Source organism: Eutrigla gurnardus, assembly GCF_963514095.1.
Source record: "Eutrigla gurnardus genome assembly, chromosome: 11".
Taxonomy (NCBI): Eukaryota; Metazoa; Chordata; class Actinopteri; order Perciformes; family Triglidae; genus Eutrigla; species Eutrigla gurnardus.
The window spans coordinates 3,923,809-3,949,259 of record NC_139925.1 but is presented as its reverse complement, the minus strand read 5'-3'; the positions used below and the strand labels follow the sequence as shown (position 1 = coordinate 3,949,259).

The window sequence follows — 25,451 nt, the reverse complement described above, 5'->3', positions numbered from 1 at the left end:
GTGAGATGACAGAAGAAGATGCGGAAAATAAATATAATATACCCTTTTTTCTGTCTCTGTAGAAAATTATTGGACTTTCATTTAAAAAAAGACAGATTTCACCCATTTGGAAAAAACCTACTGCTACAATCTTATAGCACCGCGTTAAAGCAAACCGGGGAATGATTTGAAGACAACTTGAATCGTTTTTGTCGATAAAGCGGGGAAATACTGTTACGGACGTGACTTCTCAACCCCATATATACACGGCACCATCTAATAGGATAATACTAAATGACAAAGGTACAAACATCAGGCTGCCAGGTCTACAGACGTAACACATCACATCTTCAGGTCGGCGCTGAAGGACTCGTGGAACCGGCGAGGAACGTTAACGAGTTCCTCTCCGGTCAACTCTCGGAGTCTCGTCGGGTCCCGTCATGGAGTCTGATGTGCAGAGTCCAGCACCTTTTTTCTCTCTCTTTTTTTTTTTGTATTGCATCATCCGTGCGGGATAGGCCTTGTACAAAAAGCTGCAGGTGCAGTTTTGAGAAGCTGCCGATGGGTCGAGTTGCTGAATTAAAAATTAAATGATGCTTAAAAGAATTCTGAAAGAGAGAATCTCCCATCTTTTCAGGCAAACGGCAGCTGAATGTTTCATCTGTTGCTTTGAACATAAAGTCTTTTGAACCAAATGTACAAATGGGCTCGACTATCATTTGGACAAAATAGTAAAATTACAAAAAGAAAAAAATACCCCTCCTACGTTTGGCTCGTCATCATCATTCCTACGGCAGGTAACGTGGTCGGGGGTTAGAGGTCAAGCTGGGATCCCATTAATGTCACAGCAATGGTGAACATGACGTAGCAACCCAGGGCAACAAAATGACCCATCCTTTAGAACAGAACACACTGATTGGGAGAAATCTTGTTTAATTACAGGAAAAGTGTTTGTTTTGCACATGTTGTCCCTAAATTAAGGCTGGAAATATTAATAGATGATGGAACATTTATGGATGAATAATACATCAAAAATCGCCGCCCTGTCGTCTCCTGAATGCTACATCTATTTGTGAGCTGAAAGCTCGCCATCGATGCTCCTGCGCTCCTTAATGTGCTCCTTCGGCAGCAGCGGCTGACCTCCCTTAATGAGGATTAATGCAGGATCACAGAGGAGTCCACACACACTTCCACCTGTCTGTTATAGATGAGCACTCGGGGGGGTTCACGTCCTCCAGCAAAAACCCCCTCTGGGAAGGGGGGGTAAATGCAGCGCTGGTGAAAAATGAAGTCTGACAGTGACGAGGAGGAGGAGGAGGAGGAGGAGGAGGAGGAGGAGGAGGAAGGGGCTCCAAGAGGATGGGGAGGAATGGAATAATAGAAATATATTGTATGCATATTGGATGCTTTCCTCGACATGAACCAGTGGTTTTCTCAATAAAACGCTCCAATCTCACAGAAACACACAGAATGTCACTGGACTTCTACATGTAACATATAATAGTGGAACTGGTTTAATTTCATGGTTTGATTGCTGTGACATTTCTGGGTCTCCCCCACTCCCGATTCTCAAAAGTAAATATATTCCAGCATGAAACGAAACCTGCCAACCACGTTTCCTATTACGCAAACGATTCCAGCAAAAACATTGTTTTGTATCTCCCTTCCTTCCCCATCAACACGACTTGTTTTCCTCAGGTTTTTCAACATGTTTTCCTCTCAGTGGTGATGTCCCATATTCATAGCTCATACATCACATCTAAATATAGAGCGCTGCGCAAGAGCCAGATATATAAAAATAAATAATTACAAATAAATAACCACAAAAGGATGTAGGTGTCACCGAGACGGTGTGGAGATGGGTGTGTTGTTGTCCACCGGAATGTGTCAGGCGGTCACCGGGGCCGAGGGCGGGCCCGGCGGCGGCTTGGCGTGGGCGTTGGGGGGCGTCTCGGTGATGTCCACTAGTCATACGGGCCCTTCGGTCAAACCCTCCAGGGGAAGGGTGGTGGCATTGTCCGTGGGCCGAGGGTCGTCCTGGGGGTGCAAGGGCACGTGGGCGGCGGCGCCGGCGGCGAGACTGGCGTAAGGCAGGTGGCAGTCGGCGTGCAGGAAGGGCGGGTAGTGCTGGCGATAGCAGACGTACGCAAAGAGCAGACCGATCACTCCGCCGACGAAGGCGTCTGCAGACACAAACACACTGATTTTAATGCCTAAACACTCCCATCGTTTAGTCCTGAAATCTAATATCCTAACGTTTGGTTTTAGAGACGGAGAAGTACAACCTCCCTCCGTGAAGCTCTTACCTCCGATTGGAGTCTTTCTGCCCTTAATAGCCCAAAAAAAGAGGCACAATGTTATATTTCTCATGCATCATAACTTCATCTTCTCCTCAGTTTACATGAACTAATCATAACTGTTATACATCATAGGTTTAGGAAGATATTAAATGACTGATTTAGCCGGGCGAGTGTATGTCCGTGGACCTTGTACAAAGATCATGGATAATCATAGATTCTTGTTGGGAAATGCTTTGTATAATGTATAAGAAATGTCAAAACTGGATTCCACTCGGTCGCCTCATAGTTCCCCAAAGGTCAGATCCTAGGATCGCCCCTGTTTTAATGTACAGTTAAATCCAGTGTGAAGGTGAAGAAAAACCAACGGCTGCTTTTAGATTGAGCTCCATCGATCGGGCGTCGCTGTATGCCGACGGCGTTCCGTCACTCGGCTGGTTCGGAGCGTGATGGAGGTGAAAGTGAAAGGGGCACCACCCGCCCTCCGGATCAAGCCGACTCCGTCATTTTATCATCTACGCTGAACAGCTTCATATGAAACCCTTTAAGCTACCATACATCATATAATAACACGCCGCCACGCTGAATATCAACGTCTACATTGTAAGGTATAGATCACGATGACATGACCAGCTGGTGGCTGGATTCCATAATATCTGAATCATCTTTCTCCTCACTCTCCCGCCTTTTATTTTCTCCCGCTGGGCGAAATGAGATATAATACAACATCGATTTCTACCATTCATAAACTGCCCGATGCTCCGGCGTGCCCCGTGAACGTCCCATCGACTCCCGCCGGCGGAGTGTAATAGACTGTGACTTGCTTCAGCGTTGGCCTCATTGAGACAGTGATGGGGAGCCCAGGCCTTCTTCCCCCCCGAGGGTGGAGCTCACCTCCGCAGTGCAAAAAGAGGGGGGGTATTGGAAACCATGGAGCGTGGCCCAGCAGCCCAGCTAATGGAAGCTCCCAGCTTGTGTTTACACTGAGAGCAGATTGCCCCCCCGCAAGGTTTAATGGGCCGCACCGTGGATTCTTAGTCACAGTCTGCCGGGGAGACGGAGGAGGACGGTTACACACCATGCAAATAAATCCTGGTTGTTAGAAGAGGCTGCCTTAAACTAATGAACACCGTATGACATCATATTACCACAGATTCTCACCCCCGCCCACGTATGAGTCTCCTTCCCTCTGTGCACCACCCAAGTTTCCTTCCACTTCTTCCAGATAACATTCAAAAAGCTTGTGATTGTAATTTTCTCCCCAGGCTGCTGGATTAAAATGCCACCTCACTGTCATCGGAGGCCTTTTATTCAGGAAATCAAAACCGCCGCAGACAGAAAGCAGATAAGGAAGCTTTTTTTTTTTTTAGCCTTTCAATGCTGATTAAGTTAAAAATGTGATGACAGCAATGCAGCAGTTTGAAACGAGCACCAGCCCGAGAGTTTGCTTTCTAAATTATCTGTGTAATAATTACAAAGGCGCCTTGAGCCAGGTGTGATTGAATCACACCGCGATCCTTCACAGGCTGACAGAAGCACATTTAACAACTATGTACCAAAAATAGGACACAATTATTCAGATTAATGCAGGGAAAAGCACATTTGAGTGTGTGTGTGTGTGTGTGTGTGTGTGAGGCGGACCTTGCCAGTGGTGTTTGTAGTCGCAGGTCCGGGACAAGGCGATCATCATGGCGCTGTAGAGAGGCAGCACGGTGGCACACAGACGCCAGCTACGCCCGCGACCCTGATCCGTGAAACACTGCAGCTTCCCCGCCAGGTAGAAGGAGGTGAAGCCGAGGCCGGAGAAGGCAACTAGCAGGAGAGAGAGGAGAGAAGGAGGTGAAGCCGAGGCCGGAGAAGGCAACTAGCAGGAGAGAGAGGAGACAAGGAGGTGTCTTTGAAATACAGCGTTCAGATTATCAACTCTCCTCTCGGACAGAAACCATGGAACGTGGAAGTGATTGAAGAAGGCGTTTGTCCACTGCCGCCCACCAGCAGGTATAAGCTCACACAGGTGAGTGCGACAGGTGCCCAGGTGAGACAGGTGCCCGAGTGGGACAGGTGCCCAGGTGCGACAGGTGCCTGGGTGAGACAGGTGCCGGAGTGCGACAGGTGAGACAGGTGCCGGAGTGCGACAGGTGTGAGGGTGTGACAGGTGTGAGGGTGTGACAGGTGCGAGGGTGCAACAGGTGCCCAGGTGCGACAGGTGCCCGAGTGCGACAGGTGCCAGAGGGCGACAGGTGCCAAGGTGCGACAGGTGCGAGGGTGCGACAGGTGCGAGGGTGCGACAGGTGCTGAGGTGTTTGTCAGAAGGTTTCACTGCTGAGGAATCGTGATAAAATGTATTAAAGTCACTTGTTTGTCGACTCTTCTTCCATTTAACGGATGTTTCCACTTCTTTACTCTCACCTGTTTAGCTCTTACTAGCTTTGTTTGAGGGCGGGACAAACAAGCGACTGGGCAGGTGTTATGCAAATATGTTTCTTGGTGATTTCACCACTTTAGGTTAGAAAAGGCCAGATTTCAATAGAGGCATCTGTCGGGGAGACCTCCCTTTTGGACGTGGTCTTTCGGCTCCTTGAAGAGATCTCGGGCCATCCTCTGGTGAGGATTCATCCTTCTGTGATTTGTGATTTGGGGCTTTATAAATAAAGTAAAATTGAATAGAATTCTGGACCAAAGTCCTGGAACGTTCAAACCGTCTCTGAACGCCATCAAACTGTTAACATAGTGTAAAACAGCTCCAGCTGTTCAATCCAATGGCTCCTGTACAGGGACCCCCTTGGGTGGCTTAAACAACCTCAACTTTACTGGAAACCATATGGTGGTTTTTAGGTGAGTAAGAATAAACGTGGCCAACGGGTTCCCTTTTTTTAATAGCTTCAGCTTTAAAAGTGGGCCAGCAGTTCACAGCCTTTTCGGAGACAGGAGTCACCGAGGGCCAGATTAACCACGCTAAAGCACTCCGCCACTTAAATCTCCTATTGAGAGCAGGGGATGGAAATTAAATATGCAAAAAACGTTAATTGACACCCTGTGGTATATATAAGCCCCGTCCTGCTGAGAGTCATCAGCATCTTCGCCACCCACAAAGTGGGTTTAACGGACAACAACGTTTACTTTCATGTTTCCAGGCGGCAGTTCGTCAACCCAACATCCCTCAGAGCAACGGTTCGTCCTCCACGCCTCCGATCACACAGCCAGCTCACACCATTCCCTTCAACAGCTCCGACCACTGCTAAGACGATTACATTACTCATTTGGAGGGAGACGGAGACTCGCAGCAGCTTTTACACCAGGAAAATCACATTTCCACAGAACCAGCTCTCCCGTTTTACAGCTTCTCTAAAGCCGATCCAGCGACTTACTGTACTTTATAAAGCAGAGATAACAACATATATTTGTTTAGTACAATGCAGGACCACCACACTGAAGAAACCTTTCTTCCCCACTGCCATCAGACTGCTTAACAGCCGTTAGGAGGACAATCAGGGACAATCAGGGACAATCAGGGACTACATTTTATACCTGCAGTTTGCAAGTGCATAATTGCTCTTTTATTCTTGTTTAATTTATGTGTCACACGCTGCCTTTTAAATGACTTTGTTTTTGTACTATTTACCTATTGTTTTAATTAGATTTTACAATGTTTGTCATTCTGTGGACACAAAGAATTTCATTGGACGGGTGCTATTATGCTATTATTTGTTAGACGTCGTTGTTTCAGGCTCTTAAAATGTGTGGTAATATTTAAACTCTTATGTTTTTATTCATACAGATATTAAGAGATTTAATTCAACCAAAGCAAAATTGCATTTTAATTATTTAAAAGTTTGATAAGGAGAAGAAGCGGTTCACCGCAGCAGTGTGTACAAACAAGTCTGCAGACGCAGTGAGTCAACATCTTGAGGATTACACTCATAAAAAAGAATAAAAACCGCTCCGGGGGAGATGCATAATTCACGAGCGTGTCCCCACGCACATGCACAAAAGCACAATTCCACTCGTAGAATTAGCATAATTAACTAAGCCGACGCGTTCGCGGCGAGGAGGCTGACACGGTGAACACCGGGCGAACCCAACAACCAGCAACGGATTCTTCCCAGGATGCAACGGGAGGCGTCGGAGAGGCCAGAGGACAGACAGGAGGCCAAACAAAAGGAGAGAAAAAACAACATCTGGGTAATGAATCCGCTTTGTGCGTCTAAACAGCCTTGACGAGTTATTCCCCGGAGACTAAACAAAGACGCCTAATGAGAGCGATCAGTGCGGTGTCATTTCCCTTTATTTTTTGTTTTTTCATCTTCTAACAGAGAGCAGAGGACGTGAAGAAGTGAAGAAGAACCAAAAGTCTGCCTGCAATTACAAAAAAAAACGTCTGATTAGTGTAAACACGGTGGAAGACAGTAGTTCCTGTGTGTGTAAGGTTTATTGTGAAGGCAAATTAAAGCGGCATGTAAACAACAACAACAACAGACAGGGGAGTAACACTGGGTATGAAACACATCTGTCAGAACGCGGAGCTTCGAGGGGCTTCACCACTTCCTTGGAGTCTTTATTTGTGTGTCGGGGAAAACAAAGAGTCTTTTTCTTCTGGGAGATGCATGTGAAGGCTAACAGCAGAGGTAGAGCAGCCGGAGGATCCACTCTGGGAGTGGAGGGAAACATCCTGGTGCTGATGAGAAATGACAATAACTTTGATTTGACAATAAAGTTTTAAAGTAGATAAGAGCTCTCTAAAGTACAGCGTTTGGCTGCGGAGGAGTGAAAGAGTGGAGTCATGCTTTGGTCAAGGCCTCTGCCAGGTTTAATGTTTGTGGTTATATCAGTGGTTAACCCCCCCCCCCCCCCCAATTATCTCTCATTGAACCACCGACACACACACTGCCACGCCAATCACCGAGAGTAGCCGTTCCATTTCCCCATCTCCCTTTCTGTTTTGACCTTTTGACCCCCGTGGGAGACCCGTCAGTAGCAATACGTATTAACTAACCACTTTGAGCTACGAATCCCCCCCTCCCCTCCGCACCTTAACACTCGAAGCCGACAGGAAGTCATTATTAGCGGCGTATAATCTCCCACAAAGCTCCGAATGCAGATCAGCTTCCTGTGCACCTTCGTACGCGTTAGCTTTGATTAAGGCTGCATTCGTTCCTGCTATCTGCCCCCCCCTGGACCGGATCCACTGTCATAGTCGTCTGGGTAACATATGCACGGACAGGAAATTGGATTTCTCAGCTCTCTAGCCGTGCCGGTGTACGGATGCTCCCGTGTCCCCGCCTCCCTCAATCACTTCCTCACAGAGCAGCAACATGAGGCTATTAGAGAGAGAGAGAGGTCCCTCTGTGCTTCTTCTAATGGGACTCGTCCAGCACTTCAAAGCTCTTCTATTTAAAGCAGGTGTGTCTGAGACGCAACTTCAGCGTTCGGAATCAGACCGGAACGTGAAATTACAGCAACGCCGTGAAATATCGCCGAGCTTTGCCGCCTTATTGTTAAACCACTGGAGGATGCTATCGGGGGGAGGGAGTGGGGGGGAGGGAGGGAGGGAGGAGGGAGGGAGGGAGGGGGAGGGGGGGGGGGGAGGGAGGAGGTCCAATTTATCCTGCGTTTGACTAATTCATCCACTTCGTCCCATACTTGATCTGAAGCCTGTTTAAGAGTAGTTGAAGGTAGTCACACTCACAGCAGGGTGTCAATTAAGCACACACACAATCACACACACACACACACACGCCCTCCAACACCCAAAGAGTATTTCTTCCATTTAATTAGAAAACAAAATGTAAAGAAAGCCAAGGGGATTTTTTTTTTACTCTTTTTTTAAATCCTTCGTCGGGTGTTCACACATTCCTGCCGTATGTGCTGTAATTATGAATGCTGCATAATTAGCTTGTTAATCCAGAGTGTAATAAGGATTTGGAACAAAAACGAACGACAGATAGATATATAAAGCATGCAACAATCTGGTCGCAGCTCACTGGAGGATATAAAGATATATCTTTTTTGATTTTGCATAATTGATAGCAGGAGGTTTGTGGATTTTTCTAAAAGGGAAAAGAAGCTTCAAAGCTTCGAGGGGCTTCACCACTTCCTTGGAGTCTTTATTTGTGTGTCGGGGAAAACAAAGAGTCTTTTTCTTCTGGGAGATGCATGTGAAGGCTAACAGCAGAGGTAGAGCAGCCGGAGGATCCACTCTGGGAGTGGAGGGAAACATCCTGGTGCTGATGAGAAATGACAATAACTTTGATTTGACAATAAAGTTTTAAAGTAGATAAGAGCTCTCTAAAGTACAGCGTTTGGCTGCGGAGGAGTGAAAGAGTGGAGTCATGCTTTGGTCAAGGCCTCTGCCAGGTTTAATGTTTGTGGTTATATCAGTGGTTAACCCCCCCCCCCCCCCCCCCCCCCCAATTATCTCTCATTGAACCACCGACACACACACTGCCACGCCAATCACCGAGAGTAGCCGTTCCATTTCCCCATCTCCCTTTCTGTTTTGACCTTTTGACCCCCGTGGGAGACCCGTCAGTAGCAATACGTATTAACTAACCACTTTGAGCTACGAATCCCCCCCCCCCTCCCCTCCGCACCTTAACACTCGAAGCCGACAGGAAGTCATTATTAGCGGCGTATAATCTCCCACACACGCCGTTCATCAACCTCACCGGACGCCGCCGACGGCCCCGAGCGCTCCTCCGTCAGTAAGCGTACACACACACACACACACACACACGCGTGTGAGCCGACAGTGAAGTAATTGGATGGGACGTCTGAAAGCTTTGATTTTATTTCATGTAGACGTGCGTCGGTGAGAGAGCAGCGATATGGAGATCCACAGATGGATGTTTCAGGGAGGAATGCATATTAATGAACGTATGTGAGGGCTGGATGTGCACACGGGGGGATGAACACGGGGATGAACCTACAGCGAGCGCTTCAGGGCCCGGCGTGATTTACAGACGCGGATATCGCTGCAGTCGGTTCGTTTCTCCTCCGATTCCTCGTACGAAGAAAAACAAATCACGTTACGGAAACACAGTAAATGCTCCTTGCTTATTTCTTATTTCTATATTCCTATTCTGGCTGATTGTGATTGATTGGTTTGTTATTCACCGCTGCAGATCGTATCCAGCGGTTCATGAGAGAAGCTCCGAATGCAGATCAGCTTCCTGTGCACCTTCGTACGCGTTAGCTTTGATTAAGGCTGCATTCGTTCCTGCTATCTGCCCCCCCCTGGACCGGATCCACTGTCATAGTCGTCTGGGTAACATATGCACGGACAGGAAATTGGATTTCTCAGCTCTCTAGCCGTGCCGGTGTACGGATGCTCCCGTGTCCCCCGCCTCCCTCAATCACTTCCTCACAGAGCAGCAACATGAGGCTATTAGAGAGAGAGAGAGGTCCCTCTGTGCTTCTTCTAATGGGACTCGTCCAGCACTTCAAAGCTCTTCTATTTAAAGCAGGTGTGTCTGAGACGCAACTTCAGCGTTCGGAATCAGACCGGAACGTGAAATTACAGCAACGCCGTGAAATATCGCCGAGCTTTGCCGCCTTATTGTTAAACCACTGGAGGATGCTATCGGGGGGAGGGGTGGGGGGGAGGGAGGGAGGGAGGAGGGAGGGAGGGAGGGGGAGGGGGGGGGGGGAGGGAGGAGGTCCAATTTATCCTGCGTTTGACTAATTCATCCACTTCGTCCCATACTTGATCTGAAGCCTGTTTAAGAGTAGTTGAAGGTAGTCACACTCACAGCAGGGTGTCAATTAAGCACACACACAATCACACACACACACACACACGCCCTCCAACACCCAAAGAGTATTTCTTCCATTTAATTAGAAAACAAAATGTAAAGAAAGCCAAGGGGATTTTTTTTTTACTCTTTTTTTAAATCCTTCGTCGGGTGTTCACACATTCCTGCCGTATGTGCTGTAATTATGAATGCTGCATAATTAGCTTGTTAATCCAGAGTGTAATAAGGATTTGGAACAAAAACGAACGACAGATAGATATATAAAGCATGCAACAATCTGGTCGCAGCTCACTGGAGGATATAAAGATATATCTTTTTTGATTTTGCATAATTGATAGCAGGAGGTTTGTGGATTTTTCTAAAAGGGAAAAGAAGCTTCAAAGCTTCGAGGGGCTTCACCACTTCCTTGGAGTCTTTATTTGTGTGTCGGGGAAAACAAAGAGTCTTTTTCTTCTGGGAGATGCATGTGAAGGCTAACAGCAGAGGTAGAGCAGCCGGAGGATCCACTCTGGGAGTGGAGGGAAACATCCTGGTGCTGATGAGAAATGACAATAACTTTGATTTGACAATAAAGTTTTAAAGTAGATAAGAGCTCTCTAAAGTACAGCGTTTGGCTGCGGAGGAGTGAAAGAGTGGAGTCATGCTTTGGTCAAGGCCTCTGCCAGGTTTAATGTTTGTGGTTATATCAGTGGTTAACCCCCCCCCCCCCCCCCCCCCCCCAATTATCTCTCATTGAACCACCGACACACACACTGCCACGCCAATCACCGAGAGTAGCCGTTCCATTTCCCCATCTCCCTTTCTGTTTTGACCTTTTGACCCCCGTGGGAGACCCGTCAGTAGCAATACGTATTAACTAACCACTTTGAGCTACGAATCCCCCCCTCCCCTCCGCACCTTAACACTCGAAGCCGACAGGAAGTCATTATTAGCGGCGTATAATCTCCCACACACGCCGTTCATCAACCTCACCGGACGCCGCCGACGGCCCCGAGCGCTCCTCCGTCAGTAAGCGTACACACACACACACACACACACGCGTGTGAGCCGACAGTGAAGTAATTGGATGGGACGTCTGAAAGCTTTGATTTTATTTCATGTAGACGTGCGTCGGTGAGAGAGCAGCGATATGGAGATCCACAGATGGATGTTTCAGGGAGGAATGCATATTAATGAACGTATGTGAGGGCTGGATGTGCACACGGGGGGATGAACACGGGGATGAACCTACAGCGAGCGCTTCAGGGCCCGGCGTGATTTACAGACGCGGATATCGCTGCAGTCGGTTCGTTTCTCCTCCGATTCCTCGTACGAAGAAAAACAAATCACGTTACGGAAACACAGTAAATGCTCCTTGCTTATTTCTTTATTTCTATATTCCTATTCTGGCTGATTGTGATTGATTGGTTTGTTATTCACCGCTGCAGATCGTATCCAGCGGTTCATGAGAGAAGCTCCGAATGCAGATCAGCTTCCTGTGCACCTTCGTACGCGTTAGCTTTGATTAAGGCTGCATTCGTTCCTGCTATCTGCCCCCCCCTGGACCGGATCCACTGTCATAGTCGTCTGGGTAACATATGCACGGACAGGAAATTGGATTTCTCAGCTCTCTAGCCGTGCCGGTGTACGGATGCTCCCGTGTCCCCGCCTCCCTCAATCACTTCCTCACAGAGCAGCAACATGAGGCTATTAGAGAGAGAGAGAGGTCCCTCTGTGCTTCTTCTAATGGGACTCGTCCAGCACTTCAAAGCTCTTCTATTTAAAGCAGGTGTGTCTGAGACGCAACTTCAGCGTTCGGAATCAGACGTGAAATTACAGCAACGCCGTGAAATATCGCCGAGCTTTGCCGCCTTATTGTTAAACCACTGGAGGATGCTATCGGGGGGAGGGAGTGGGGGGGAGGGAGGGAGGGAGGAGGGAGGGAGGGAGGGGGAGGGGGGGGGGAGGGAGGAGGTCCAATTTATCCTGCGTTTGACTAATTCATCCACTTCGTCCCATACTTGATCTGAAGCCTGTTTAAGAGTAGTTGAAGGTAGTCACACTCACAGCAGGGTGTCAATTAAGCACACACACAATCACACACACACACACACACGCCCTCCAACACCCAAAGAGTATTTCTTCCATTTAATTAGAAAACAAAATGTAAAGAAAGCCAAGGGGATTTTTTTTTTACTCTTTTTTTAAATCCTTCGTCGGGTGTTCACACATTCCTGCCGTATGTGCTGTAATTATGAATGCTGCATAATTAGCTTGTTAATCCAGAGTGTAATAAGGATTTGGAACAAAAACGAACGACAGATAGATATATAAAGCATGCAACAATCTGGTCGCAGCTCACTGGAGGATATAAAGATATATCTTTTTTGATTTTGCATAATTGATAGCAGGAGGTTTGTGGATTTTTCTAAAAGGGAAAAGAAGCTTCAAAGCCTCCCAGTCGCACTTTTAATCAAAGTAAAGGCGGTTTCTTAACAAGTCTGAGGCTCCAAATAAGCATTCAACGCGTGTGTGTGTCGCCGCCCACGACGACCACACACACTTAACATTCATCTGCTGGACAACAGAAAACACGTGAATTATTTAACACGCTGCTGCTGCTGGAGGGAGAAACAGCCTGGAGAGCAGTATGGTCCAAAAAATTAGATTGCACATCGGTCTGCACGCAGCAGGGAGACCAGCAGGGAGACCAGCAGGAAGACCAGCAGGAACCCCCCCCCCAGGTACTCACAGGAGGAGTGGCTGCTGGGAAAGCTCTTGCGTCCCTCAATGACGACGTCCAGCTGTCCGGTGCAAACCATCTTCTCGTTCACCTGTCCGTCTGGGAAGCACCGCTGGAAATAGTCCGGCCTGGGTCTGGAAAAAATAAATATATATATATATATATATATATATATATATATATATATATATATATATATATATATATATATACACCCCGATCAATAAACACCCATAAGATGCCTCATATAAATAAAACCAACAATAAGCATCAACATCATCACTCTAATGACCTTAACGAGGCGTTGTCACACGTGATGGATTAATTTGATTTATTTATTATTAATTTTGAAAAATAAATGCGTACATTCACGGAAAGTTAGCTCGCATAAATTCTGGTCGCAAAAGTCACAAATTTGTGACTTTTTCGAACAAATTGCGAACAAATTCTAAACGAAACGCACAATTAAAAGACTTTTTGGGGATTTCATAGTTAAGGAGTTATACACGGGGACAATTTCCAATCCTTCCACACTCAAGGTCTTTAAATAATGAGCCGAAGGCATCAACGAAATCTATTCTGACAATTTTAAGTCAGGATAAAGCGGTAGACAATGGATGGATGGATACTAAATGAGATCAACCGGAGCAGCTGTGTAATACCGTTTAGGGAAAGTGCTTTTGGTCAAAACCTCAAACCTGGAATACAAAACCCAAACTCTTTTATCGTCTCGTTTCTCGTCTTTTGATTTTTAATGTTGTTGAACACCAACCTGCCGACTAGAGATGGAAATGACCCGCCTGGCTATAATCTCATGTATTTACATGTAAATGTACATTAATATATACTATCCCATTGTTAAGAATAAATACATCTACAACATGTGATCGTCGGTGAGGCGGTGCAGTGCTCGGCTTTGTTCGGCGTACCGTCCAACGATCAGCTTCATGGTGTTGGTGAAGACTCCGTTGAGGGCGAGAGCCAGAGACACGGCTGGAGGAGAGAGAGAGACAGTCAGACAGTCAGACAGACAGACAGTGTCATGCTGCAGGAGATACAGACGACAGGTTGACCACTCCTCTGATGTCATGTACGGATAAAGAAAGAAGCCCGTTCCCCTCGTCGGGATCTGAAGACTTCCAGAATTAAAGCAGGTTTTAAAAACAAATGCTGACAAAGAGAAATATAAAAATACATATTCTTTCTCTGAATCACGACATTTCCCTCTCAGTGAGACCTCGTACCTTCAGCCACCAAGCCGAGCTTCAGCAGCTCAGTTTAGAGTTTTGGCACGAATGCAAACTTCAGATCGTTAACCGGAGAATTTAATAAAGTATCATTTTGACCCGCAGACGTTCTGGGATCCAGTTATTAATCCATCTGTGATCGTCCGTTCCAAATGTCGTGCCATAATAGTTGAGATATATATCAGCTCTGGTTCTGGACCAAAGCGGGTGCACTGGAGGCCCCTCTAACGGAGAATCGGCCCTTGCAAGTGATTCAAATGTAACTTTAAATTCAAAATGGTGCCATTTGCTAAATATGACCTTGAAAAGTAAAGGATTAATTGGATCATATATCTATGGCACAAGATTATCCAGGTTATTATTTCATATTATTGTATGTATAATATAGAGGAGTCGCCCCCTGATGGCCAGCAGGGAGAATGCAAGTGTAAGGCACTTCAGCCTTGGCTTCACTGCTGCCTGGTGCTTCGTAATAAGTAGCATGAACAAAGGGCCCGTTAATGCTTGCAAAAAAGTAGTCCCCCGAAATTAAAGTTTAATTCTAACACTTTTTGATATCATCAGATGTTTAACGAGGATAAAAACATCCGTACGGAGCTGAGAAACGTCCGAGCCTCCTTAGAGCCGATCTAACTGTAAAGTAATTACTGCTCAGCTGAACTTCGGTGAAGGGTAATGGAGGAGGATTGCTGTCGGCTTGACAGGCAGGCAACCGGCATCGCACTCTAACCGTACGTTTTATTTAATTAGCAGCGAGGCAAACGGCCGGGGCTCATCGTTAGCCCTCGCAGGTTAATCCCACAGGTCACCTGAACGCACCGCGACGTCTCCAGAGCTGAAGCCGGATGACCTTCTGGAGACTATTTAACACGAGGTTATTTAACGGCGCGTTAATTCAGGCAAACAAAAAGCCTGAAATGAGACGATTTCCATCTGAAAAACGGGAAATTAAATTTGCATTCCTCCCGCTACGAGGAGGTCTTCCACTGCTCCGGCTCATATATATATATATATATATATATATATATATATATATATATATCCAGGCGTGGGAAGTTTGCTGTTCTTTTTGCTGGCAGAAAGCCAACAGCAGCAACACCAGTTTTTGTTTTGCACTTAACGCCTGTTTGTTCAGCTCCCAGCACCAAACGAGGAGCGGCGAACTCGTTAAGCAGGAACCTCCGACCTCGCAGCGTCTTCGCTAACGTGGTACGATGTTGTGATGTTGTGCCTCCAGTTTAGTCCATTACTTTGATTTTTTGATACTCTTTATTCACTAATTTTGGAGAAAAAAAAAATTCTACATTTAGTTTGAATCGGAAAAAAATCAAAACAATAAAAAAAATTTATTTAAAAAAATGTAAACATAAGAAATAAAGTAAAAAAAAACATTTACATTTCTATATCATGTGTCAACATTTACAGCACCTGCTTAATGTGCCTCAAATAGTCATTTCAAATAGAAAACAACACAAAATAAATGTGTTGACATTAACTTACTATACATTTAGAAATTTTAGAAAAAAATAAAAAGATAATAAAATAAATAAATAAAATAATGTGCCTCAAATAGTAATTTTAAAAAGAAAAAAAAAACAAGTCCGTTACTTTTAAAGGGGATGAGAGCAGCCGATGTGATTGGCCGCCGTTGAAGCTCACACCCCTCCTTCCAGAGTGGTCTGTTCTGCATTAGGATTCCTCACAGTTGGTACAGTCTCAGTAAATCAGAGCCAAAGGCCACATCATAAACACGACTAATCTGATTCGCCGTTGAGGAACTAAATCCGTACGTCAAAATCAATTTCAAGCGACATCCTCGAGAAAACTGCTTCCGTCTAATTTGCTAAATTTCCCTCCAACACCAAACTCCTGCTTTTCCTCTCATTGTCTCACCGACCGAGGATGAATCACACGGCGCTTTGTAACCAGAATTAAACATAATCACGGGAGAAGTGCAGCCTTTTGAAGAGACAATCAAACTTGCAAAATGAAATAAATAAATTGCTCCATTATATCGACTGATGAATAATCGCACAATTAAGCCGCAGGAATGATAAAAGGTTATTAGACGACTGAAACAGGAACGCTGTGTTCTCTTCACTCAGGAAGAATAAAGGAGCGGATATGAGAGATATTACAAAAACATATTAACTAAAAGTTTGGTGTTGCAAATCCACTTGTTTGGTATTTCCATTTGTGTTTTCAGAGTTAGAAACTCACTAAAAACAGAAATACAGAGATAGTGACTTTTTAGGGAGGGAAAAAATAAGTCAGTGTGTAGTTAAAAATATGCAGAAGCAGCCTTGAAACGTGCTTTTTTATGTCTCATCGGGGGTCCAGAGGTAACGCTGATTCAAAGCCGTGATGGTGTCGGAATAATGGGCTCCCGTTTTGTTCTTTGTTCTTCTGAGGGATGTTGATTTGTGCGGCTATAAAGCCCCGTGGAAGTGCTTCCCTGCAGGCAGTAATGGGCCCGTTAAAACCCCACAGAGCCCTGGAACCTGTACACCGGTGCATCGAGGCCACCCGCTCTCTCTTCATCACATCCATGTGTCTCTCTGATTGGCTCAACTCCCTTACTGTCTGACGTCCTCCTGACCCCGCGAAGGAGGGGGGAGGAGGGGGGAGGAGGGGGGAGGGAGTCCAGATGCTGTGAGATTCAGCATGAAATTTAAAATGCGTGTAAATACTCCTCTGTGATTAAGATGAACTTGTGTGGCAGCAGACTGGAACACAGTGGGAAGCTCTGCACCATTAAACCCAATGAAGTAGTTCAAGGTGACCAATTAAGCTCACGCTCCCAGGTAGAACGAAGGGGGGGAGAGATATAATAAGTGGCTCCACGTACCTAAACACGCCTCTTTCAGCTCCGTCCTGTCCGTCCTCTGAATTATCTTCACCACGAAGATCACGGCCAGAGGCGTCAGGAACGAGATCGCCTGCAAGGAAGAAACACAACACACACATTGGTCCGGTTGTGGTGACGTGCTGCACATCGCCTGATGAGAGGTATCAGAGTCACATTCATCACACCTTTCTCTGCCTGCAGACACACAGGTCGTAAAAACTCAAGTCAGAGAGTCATTTCCTTTATTATAAGACGCTGCCGCTCCTCAGTACAGCCGTGTGATCCCACTCAGGACTCCAACAGGAACCACCCGAGTTAGAAATGTTTATTCATGCCGTCGTGGAACAGGCACAGACAAATACTGTAACATCTTTAAACACTTTAGATTTAGTAGTTTGAGCCCTAATAGAAACATAATTAAATGGTTAAAATGTCTATTTAGATCGTAAAATATGTCTTCCATTTAGTGGATGTTGGATGTTTGATTTTTAATCTGTTTAACCGCCCAGAAAAGCATCTATATATATATATATATATATATATCAAACAGACACAGATCAGACTTAATTGGATATAAATATAAATTGACGGCCCCGAGGTGATGATGTCTCATTTAGTTAAATACCCGTCGCCTTGACTCCTCCTTCTAATCCCATAAACGTTCCCCGAGGAGCCGAGGAGCCGTCAAAGAGCTCCGACACACAGCTGGAAACATCTCAAAATAATCTCTCTGAGACGGTTCCTTCTGTGTTCAGAATAGTTGATCAAACCTCTAACTAACTTCATTCCTGAACGACATTTTCACCTCAATGTGACTCAAGTTTTTATCCAGAAAGCCGGCAAACAGCTGCTGTTTCTTATTATATCCATAAACAACCTCTCTTACTGATTTACTGTAATTTATATTGTCATCTAGATAGCCTGGAGTGTTTGTACTTCTATACATATACTTATACATATATATATATATATAGCATTTATATCTGCTGGTCGTGTCATTAAAATCAACATTCTGATTAATAGCAGATGCTTTGTGGGTGGATGAAATAAATATTATAACAGCTGAGAGACGCTGAACGAGGAGCAGCAGCATCACTTTGGTTATTTCAGAGCAACAGGAACCCTGTGATGATGATGATGATGATGATGATGATGATGATGAGGAGGAGGAGGAACCATAGAAGAACAAGCTCCTGCATGGCGTGATAGATAGAACAAGTGGCTGATATGGAGAATTCAGCATAAAAAAAATAAACATTTTTCGTTGAATCTTTTTTGAGATTATAAAGTCGCAAATTTGCTACTTTATTACGATGCTAACAACCGGCATCTATGCTAGCTAACTTCCCATGAACGTACATTTATGTTTGTAATGAATCATCCCAACGTATGACAACACCTCGTTAAGGTCCTTAGGGTGATGATGTTGATGCTTATTGTTGGCCAAATCATCACCTTATGGTTGTTTATTGATCGGGGCGGTAGCTTTCACTTCATAGCAACGGCAAACATCCGGTCAAGCAACGTGTTTACTTCCACTATGAGAAGTGAAAGCTTAGCTAGCCGGTTGTTAGCATCGTAATAAAGGAGCAAATTTGCAACTTTTTTTCTCTGAATATTGCCCCCCTCTCTCGGCTCCGTGTTTTTTTTCCCTACAGTTGCCGAGACACGCCGTCGTATATATGACCGACTTTCAATCCAGATTCATGTTTCCCTTTAAATGTTTCCTGGAAAAAAGTTGCATGAAAGCAACAACGCCGTGGCAACTCGGCACCCTGAGTATCATGTGACCTTTCAGTCACAGCGGCTCCATCACTCCATCACGGCGAGGGAACCACAGTGAGTCACCAACGTGTGGTTTTTCTACGGTACTTACAGAAGCTCGACACGCTCACCAAAGATGTGAAGAGTCGTATGCAGATGAGGCAGCAGCAGGATACTTACAAGAGGGTTCGCGTTGCCATGGAAACACATTATGGTCTCATAATATTTTGTTTTGCCAAACTGATAAATGAGCAGTCTTTTAACCATTAAAGAGCTCCTCTTCATTCATCTACTTCACATTTCTGGAACACGTTCACTGACGTCGGGAATAAATCCCGTTTTCAGAGCTTTTCTTTGGAGGGGATTAAAGAGACAGGTCGACATTCAGACATCAAATAAAGTGTCTTTTTGTTGGAGTAGAACATGAAAATGTGCATTTGTTTAACTGTGAAACCCTTGTTTTCTATTAACTGGGATCATGTTCTTCTATTTATAATTCAAAGGTCATACTCCTCTTGGTTTGTGAATAACTGTAACCTAGTTAGCTCTGCCTGCAGGAGGACTCACAGACGCAGCTCTGCAGGGAGACTCCAGCTCTCAGTGCAAATCACTTTAATACTTCGCTGCATCCCAGATATCTTTTCTGGAAACGTTATTTGTTTTCCCTGCGAGTTACAACTCAAGGTAAATGAGAGCAGCAGGAAGATGAGCACTGATTTGAGGTGTGTTTTCTGCTGTTTCATGAACTACAGGTACGTTCTCCCGTGAGAGTCCAATAATAAACAGCAAGAACTAAAAATATTCCCGTAATGAGAGAGTGAGTGAGAGAGCCTCAGGAGGCTTAATTCAGGATATATCTTAACGAAGGTGAGTCATGATGTAGCTGACGTCCGTGGACTGGATTTGAGGTTTTTAATGGACGGATAAATTCTCCGGCTCCTTCGAGGTTCCCGTCAGACGATGACATTGAAGGTGCTGGACTGTTCAGGGTCTCGGCCCCAGAAGAGGACGCTCATTATTTAGTGGCCTGCCACAAGCAAACATCAGCAGACATTGATGTTAATGTGAACTGTCAAGACTTTTTATAAAGCATGCTGAAAAGGGAAATGAGACATAATAGGGTTCAGACAGAGGCGGAGGAGGAGTCAGGGATTTTCTGCTCGTTAGAACAAATGATGTAAAGATGAGAAATGTAAAGCATTTCATGTCACTATTATCCCAAATAATTCACAATATTATCCCGACACTAAAATCCTGGAATCACAAATATCTGTATTGCGTCACAGATAAGACAAAAAAACCTATATAATATATAATAAAATGATCATTAAGTCTCCCTGCACAAATACAGCATAACTAAATGTCTTTTATCCTGTATTTCTTTAAATCAGGCTCTATTTTTTGACTTCTCTACCATGACAGCGATCCTGATAACATAAATTCACCACAACCAACATACTGAGTACTTCTATCTCGATCCACTAAATCTGCTACAATCTTTTATCACTAGTCTCAACATGCAGCAACTCCACATTCATCCAGCGGTTTCTTTATGAATGCAGTGAGGAGAAGTTTAGTTCCAGCATGAAATGACAGATATCGCTCAGCACAGCTTTCCAAGGTCAATTTTATTTTAGAACGATTCGATTCAGTAACTTTTAACCAAAATTCTATATCCATGAAATAAACATGCATTAATGCGAGTGAGACTCTCTGTATTCTTCTGAAAGGTGAAAAAATAAACAGACAACGGAATGATTATTTAAAATATGCTGAAAAAAAAAAGTAATTGAACATTGCTCAGTTATTTTGAACATTTTTCAATAGGAGTGTCTTAAAACGTCATAATTAAGAATTCATAAGATTTAACGCATCTATATTGATTATTGGTGAAGCCAAGGCGACTCATTTTATTGATTTATTTTAGCAGATTTAGTTGAATGGGTAGGACTGACAAAGATGTTCGATTGTTGGGAAAAGAGTAAATGTTTCATTGACGTACAGAGTGTTCAGACAGAGCAAGGCTAGCTCCTCCCCCTGCTTCCAGTCTTTATGCTAAGCTAAGCTAATTGCCTCTAGCTTCATGCCTTTGTACAGACGTGAGACTGGTATCTGATTTTCATTCATTTCATGGCCAGAAAGCAAATAAGCAGAAGTTCCATCCATCCATCCATCCATTGTCTACCGCTTATCCTGTATTCAGGGTCGCGGGGGGGCTGGAGCCGATCCCAGCTGTCATTGGGCGAAATAAGCAGAAGTTGTGTTAGTATAATTAAAGATGCCATGTCATTAGAAGGTCGACGTTTGATGGGAAATACGTCGGATTCTCAGGTTTCACAGCAGTTTGTTTTGGCATCGTGGGTGTCGTATTTCACCATAATCACCCTTTGAACATCCGCGAGTGTCTCCCAAACAACGTATGACTCACAACAACATGGAACGAGCTGAATCTCAGCGGACTGAAGGAAAATACGTTTGCCAAGAGATCCGGTCGTTCTGCATTTAGAAAAAAGACTTTCATTCCGTGCTGCATCGAATAAAAATTAATCTTAACATTTCACCTTTCATCACACACTTCTGAGAGAGAGAGAGAGAGAGAGAGAGAGAGAGAGAGAGAGAGAGAGAGAGTCTGAGTCCAGACCCTGAGCCCAGACCTGGACTCCACAGTGGAAAGAAGAGGCTTGGTGGTATTGATGGTCCTAAATGAAGGACTTGTGAACCACAAACATTACCAAGACTCGAGCCGATACTTCAAGTGACCCGCAAATAAAAGAAAAACAAGTCTTTAGTGGTAATGGAGTGTGTAACGAGAAGAATGCATGAATAAAAAGAAGCAGGTACTCACGAACATGACCCTCTTGGGAATGTGGTCCGACTCCACCAGAGGATTCTTGTAGAGCCAGAGCTCCTCCGGCTGAATCACCCTCTCAAAAGGTTTCAGGAACTCTGTCATTCTGTGGCAAAGAACAAACACACACTGATCAGGTACTCATTCTAAGGCATTCGGTCGTTTTTATCTTAAAAGCTTTGCAGAGCTGCTTCTCCTCCAGGGACGGGACTTCCTCCAGGATCGCCTCCACGCCGGCTGCCCAGCGGGAACTCATCAGCATGCTCCTGCTTCCTGCTTCCTCCCTGGCCACCGCCATCCATCACACACGACCTTGCTCTCTGACGCCTCAGCAAGTCGTGTTGTCACCGGCCTTCTAGAACAATTCAATCGGCCGCTCGCCTACAACGTCGGAGCTGTGAGAGGCTGAACTGTCCCTCCGAACAAACATTACATTCAAATGTCTTTATCAAGCTACAGTGATGTCTTTGAGGAAATGTGGTATTTATGGAGGGAATGAGGAAGGCATTACGGGGCGTACCCACCAAACGCGATGAAACTTCATCGCGCGACAAGATTACATGTAAAGTCAATGCAAAGACGCGATTAGACGCTTCATCGCGCCGGGCGACGCGATGGACGCGATAGCGCGGCGCGATGGACGCGATAGCGCGGCGCGATGGACGCGATGGACGCGAAAAATCGCTTCATCGCTTCATCGCGCCATCGCTTCATCGCGCCATCGCTCGAGTTGAAATAATTGAACTTTTGCGGCGAATTCGCGTGAAGACGCGCCGCGACAGCCTATCAGCGTTGAGATCGTCACCGACGTGCTGACGTACGGACGTCCTGGTGTTCCCTCGCTTTTTGCCGGCAACAAACTGGGCAACAGTCAGCCTGAAGTACCGCTGGAACCGGCCGTCGTCCAGGCGCAGCTCCTGCAGGAGACGGTGGAACTCGCCGAGCTCACGCCGCCTCCGTAGGGTAGCATGCACCCAGAACCGACGTCGGCGCCTAGCCCGCAGACGAAGCTGGGAACTTCTCCAGAGTAGATACAGTGCAGCGATGGTGGTTATCTCAGCCATGATCGACGAGAGAATGAAATGGCGGAAGAAATTTTGTTGTTTGGGCGGGCTTGTCGCGCGACGCGATGACGCGATGCCGCGATGAGGCGTTTTTTGGCATATTGGACCGGCGTCAAAACTGGAGCGTCTAGCGCGACGCGATTTCATTTGTCGCGCGTTTCAATCGCGTTCATCGCGTTTGGTGGGTACGCCCCGTTAGTGGTCAACTTTACAGCGAAGTGTTAAAGTCATCTTAGTAGCTAACTAGCATTGGTAGCGACCTGTCAATCAGCAGGTAAGCCCCGCCCCCTAAAGCATCCCCTGCTTTCTGGTCTGGTGGACTCTAAATGGACCATAATGTACTAAATGAACATCATGCTGGATTGAAGAAGACTTGAAACTAGAGATTGAGACCATAAACTCATGTTTACAATGTTTACTGAGATAATACATCAAGAGAGAAGTAGGACCATTTTCTCATAGACTTCTATACAACCAGAGAGGAGTCGCCCCCTGGTGGCCAGCAGAGAGAAGTAGGACCATTTTCTCATAGACTTCTATACAACCAGAGAGGAGTCGCCCCCTGGTGGCCAGCAGAGAGAAGTAGGACCATTTTCTCATAGTCTTCTATACAACCAGAGAGGAGTCGCCCCCTGGTGGCCAGCAGAGAGAAGTAGGACCATTTTCTCATAGACTTCTATACAACCAGAGAGGAGTCGCCCCCTGGTGGCCAGCAGAGAGAAGTAGGACCATTTTCTCATAGACTTCTATATAACCAGAGAGGAGTCGCCCCCTGGTGGCCAGCAGAGAGAAGTAGGACCATTTTCCCATAGACTTCTATACAACCAGAGAGGAGTCGCCCCCTGGTGGCCAGCAGAGAGAAGTAGGACCATTTTCTCATAGACTTCTATACAACCAGAGAGGAGTCGCCCCCTGGTGGCCAGCAGAGAGAAGTAGGACCATTTTCTCATAGACTTCTATGCAATCAGAGAGGAGTCGCCCCCTGGTGGCCAGCAGAGAGAAGTAGGACCATTTTCTCATAGACTTCTATACATCCAGAGAGGAGTCGACTCTGACTCCAACGTAAAGCGAGTGTGTCGTTATTAGACGGTCAACTGACGACGTGGAATAAAGAAAGAACTAAACTCAGTGGTTTTGCTGCTGAAACTTCCCATGAAGACAGAAGTTTATTTTGAAAAGACGCTATGCATCACTGAGTGTAGGGCTGCTGACTGAGCGTTATATAGATAGTATATCGCTAAAGTAATGGACAAATCATTAAAGTCTTTGACAACTTCAGGTTCTTGGGTTCAGCAGTTCATTCTCCAGATGAGCAGCTGAGTGAATTATGCTCTCTCAAACCTTCATGCCCTTCAGCAAGGCATCTCTACCACATCTGCTGCTGTCTGACGGTGGATCTCACTGTGGAGGCATGAAGGCTGCAAACGTTCCTACACTAGAATGGATGCATGGAGAATAAAAACCTTGTCTCTCTCTCTTCAAGCTACGGGGAAATCAATTATCCCTGTTGAATCTGTGAGAGGCGTGTGTGGCGGATTACACGCTGTGTTAGAAGTCCATTTGTTGGTCCGCTGATGAGTGTGTGTGTGTGTGTGTGTGTGTTATGATGTGTTTCTGTAGTCTAATCAGCAGCAGCTCATTTTACAGCCTGCTGAGCTCCTTGTGCACGATTCCCTTCAGCGTCACCGTGGTAATGATACACAATACGCTTCATGAAGTACTCGCTTGTCCTCCCTTCACCTGTCTTGTTCCGACGCCGGTGACACACACACACACACACACACACACACACACACACACACACACACACACACACACACACACACACACACACACACACACACACACACACCTCCTCTCAGGTCGTTAAATACAGCCGTGGTGTATCTGTCACTCTGAAAGACTTATGGTGTCGCCGTGCATCCGCCCCCCGACGTCTTAATGACTTGGACCCCCCCCACCCCTCCAAGGAAACAGCAGAGATAAAAAACTAATCACCACAATATTTGCTTTCACATTAGAATGCAGGCGGCACACGTAAACCTTCTGCAGCCGGATTCAGACAGAAACATAAAATATTTACAGTTTCAATGTTCAACATCCACTTATACACACAGAGCATTTCTTATAACTGCTCATCTTCAAAGAATGCAAAAACGTGGGTAGATAAGAAAGTTTCGTGTCACGATTATCCAAGATAATTGCGATATTTTCAGGATATTCAAATATGCTAACTCATGGTTTCACTTTACGTTTTGTGAACAAATATTTGTGAATGAATCCTGATTGAAAATCATAACATAACTTTTTGATGGTGATCCACGAACTCCTCCCACATCGCCCCCATATTTGCACTTTCACTTTCATAACCTCAAAATGAAAATGCCAGCTGGACATGAAGTAATATTCCTCCTACTTTGGGAGAATTTGTATCCAATATCTTCCAACAAATCAATACCGCTCTCGAAGGATTTCCCTCGAGTTTTTTGTTATTTTTTTTCCCGCCTCGCCTCCTCTTTTTCCAGCCACAAACTTTATTAAAAGAAGGATGTGGTCGAGACGCACTTTAAGGCCTCAAGGCTCCAAACATCCGGCTGGGTTTGGAATGAATCAAGGCTTTAATACACGTGGATACAGCAGCTTTGGCCTGTGTGGAAACTAATTGTAATTTGGGGGCTGAGGTTGAAGCGGTGGAGTCGGGAAGGGAGGGCGACGTGGATTACAGACACATTAGCCGAGCAGAGGTAATGACATACGCAGCGTGCTCCCCAATTTATCCTGCTGGGAAGTAATTCTAATCACATTGATTCAAAGAGAGAGAGGAAGGTTGATTGAGGGTTGAGTTGCGGTAGAAAAACAATCTCATGGCGTTTTTGTTCTCGCATTATTTCCCCGTCATCTTTTATTTTCAAGTTTGGAAAAACGTTTCAA

At 45.5% G+C, this 25,451-nt stretch overlaps 1 protein-coding gene across 1 annotated transcript in view; it reads right to left on the bottom strand.

Moving 5' to 3' along the window:
- Positions 1–789: 789 nt before the first annotated feature.
- The window catches only part of plpp4 (phospholipid phosphatase 4), a 41,476-nt gene continuing 16,814 nt past the window's right edge, over positions 790–25,451 (bottom strand). The window contains exons 2-7 of the mRNA XM_084020708.1: positions 21,454–21,562; positions 16,845–16,935; positions 13,679–13,742; positions 12,759–12,883; positions 3,918–4,088; positions 790–2,162 (exon numbers count right to left, since the gene is read on the bottom strand). Coding sequence (XP_083876834.1) covers positions 1,948–2,162; positions 3,918–4,088; positions 12,759–12,883; positions 13,679–13,742; positions 16,845–16,935; positions 21,454–21,562 — 775 coding nt within the window. The 3' untranslated portion in view covers positions 790–1,947. The remainder of the gene's footprint in view (positions 2,163–3,917; positions 4,089–12,758; positions 12,884–13,678; positions 13,743–16,844; positions 16,936–21,453; positions 21,563–25,451) is intronic.